The 1,834-nt window shown below is 40.0% G+C and overlaps 1 protein-coding gene across 1 annotated transcript; it reads right to left on the bottom strand.

Moving 5' to 3' along the window:
- Positions 1–155: 155 nt before the first annotated feature.
- Positions 156–1,828, bottom strand: LOC126387055 (zinc-binding protein A33-like). Its single transcript, XM_050039614.1, has one exon. It carries the CDS (start codon positions 1,805–1,807, stop codon positions 1,196–1,198), a length of 612 nt encoding a protein of 203 aa, XP_049895571.1. The 5' UTR covers positions 1,808–1,828; the 3' UTR covers positions 156–1,195.
- Between the last annotated feature and the right edge of the window lie 6 nt (positions 1,829–1,834).

The following is a 1,834-nucleotide window of genomic DNA, read 5'->3' on the forward strand; positions in this document are numbered from 1 at the left end:
ACTAGTTTATTTTACAGCTTTTACTAAACAATCAGATATTTACAGATTTCTGTGACTCATAAACCATCTCACCAGTGTCCAACAACACATTAAACCTGTCCAAAGTCACCAGTAATTATCAAACCACTTCCCAGACAAAAAGTCACCAGTAATTATCAAACCACTTCCCAGACAAAACATTCAAGTAAAAAAATCTAAAAGAAAAATTTGTTCAAAGTCAAACTGCAGCCTGACATATTTGGCGTCTTTACAAACAGTGATTTCTTCTGTCAGTGAGAGTAAATGTCTGTGGGTTTAACACAGGTTTAAATAGATATTCTCCACATAAAGTTTGTGTCATGATGCAGAGTTGAAGACATGAAAGTGTCAGATTAACATGCTGCCTGTGTGATGGGATACAAACTCAGCTTGGTTAATGGTAAAGGTCGCACATGGTAATCTTCCCTCCTCCCACACTCATTATAAAAGTGCAGCAACTTCAAGAGTGCCCCTTCGCCTAGGTGCTTTAGCATAACATAGCATAGCTGATTTTCCCCTGGTGAGGTTGGTCTTGATTTGTTTATTGCTCTCTACATCTCTGCCAAAGTGAATGGTTCATCAATTACATCATCTGTTACTTCCTTCCTGTTTAACACACCTGGACTCTGACTCACTATCCTTTCCCTTCTTCTGACAGATTATCTGAACTCTGTATCTTTGCAAAAGATTTGGCTGTGATCCCTCCATCTCCAACTGACATACTGTTCTTTTCACCACTGCTTGTGTTTTCCTCCACTATTCATAGGAGAGTAACAGGAATGTCAGCTTTGGGTTTCTGTAACTCAGACAGCTGCCCTCAGAAACTAGAGTCCAGGAGGGGGTGTTGCACCAGTTAGCCAGGTAACTTCTAAAATAATATGCAACAACTTCTTCAAGTATTTTTAATACATAGTAATAATCAATACTTCTGACCAATAGTGGTGAATGAGCGTTTAAAGCAGAAAAGCAATGATGAAATAAAAATGAAAAATCATTTCTTTCCCCTAATGGTCCAAAAATGTTTGTAGTTTCAAAAATTAACTACAGGAAAAATGGCAAAAAAGTAATTAAACTAGCTGAGTCAATATGCAAATATCAATGTCCAGCAAGCTACTGCAAAATGTAGTTAAACTACTAGTTTAATTACATGTACTTTACTACTCCCCAACACTGGTGATTATTTTACTCTGACAGGAGAGATGATCAGAGGTGCAGAGTTTTTACCATCATCATTCCTACAGGGACTGAAGTATGGGAAGAGTTTCTCAGTGAAGGAGCAGCCAGTAAAGGAGTAGATAAGAGCTGCAGCATCTACGTCATAAAAGGAGACCAGACCCTCCTCATAATCCACAAACACCCCCACCTTCTGAGGCTGAGACTTCAGAGAGAGACGGACTGGAGGGCCGGCAAGAACTTCATACTCATTTCCATTTCTCATACATACAGTCCAGTAACCACACTGAGGGCTCATTCTGATGTTTTTCTTCCTGTTGACCGACTCTCTGGCCACTCCTAAATCCCAGTTAGTCTTTCCTTTAACTTGAACCTCAAAGTAAAATCTGCCTGAAGAGAAACTCTGCTTTCCTAAGACAAAAAAACAGCAAGAAAATCTCTCTGGGTTGTCTGGGAGATTCTTCTTCACATCACCATGTTTCACTTGTTTCCCATCATCAGACAGTATAAGTTCAGGATGTGCTGTATCAGGATCAAGAGTCACATCCACTGCATACTGCTGGACCCTCTTCAGCTCAAACTCAGCGACCAGCTTCTTAATCTCTTTATTGAGCATCTCCTCCAGCTGAGACACAGCTCTCAC

Source organism: Epinephelus moara, unplaced genomic scaffold (genome assembly GCF_006386435.1).
Source record: "Epinephelus moara isolate mb unplaced genomic scaffold, YSFRI_EMoa_1.0 scaffold1689, whole genome shotgun sequence".
Taxonomy (NCBI): domain Eukaryota; kingdom Metazoa; phylum Chordata; class Actinopteri; order Perciformes; family Serranidae; genus Epinephelus; species Epinephelus moara.

Excerpts from the sequence above, each read along its gene's own strand:
- LOC126387055 (XM_050039614.1), bottom strand. The coding sequence starts at position 1,807 with ATGCTCAATAAAGAGATTAAGAAGCTGGTCGCTGAGTTTGAGCTGAAG.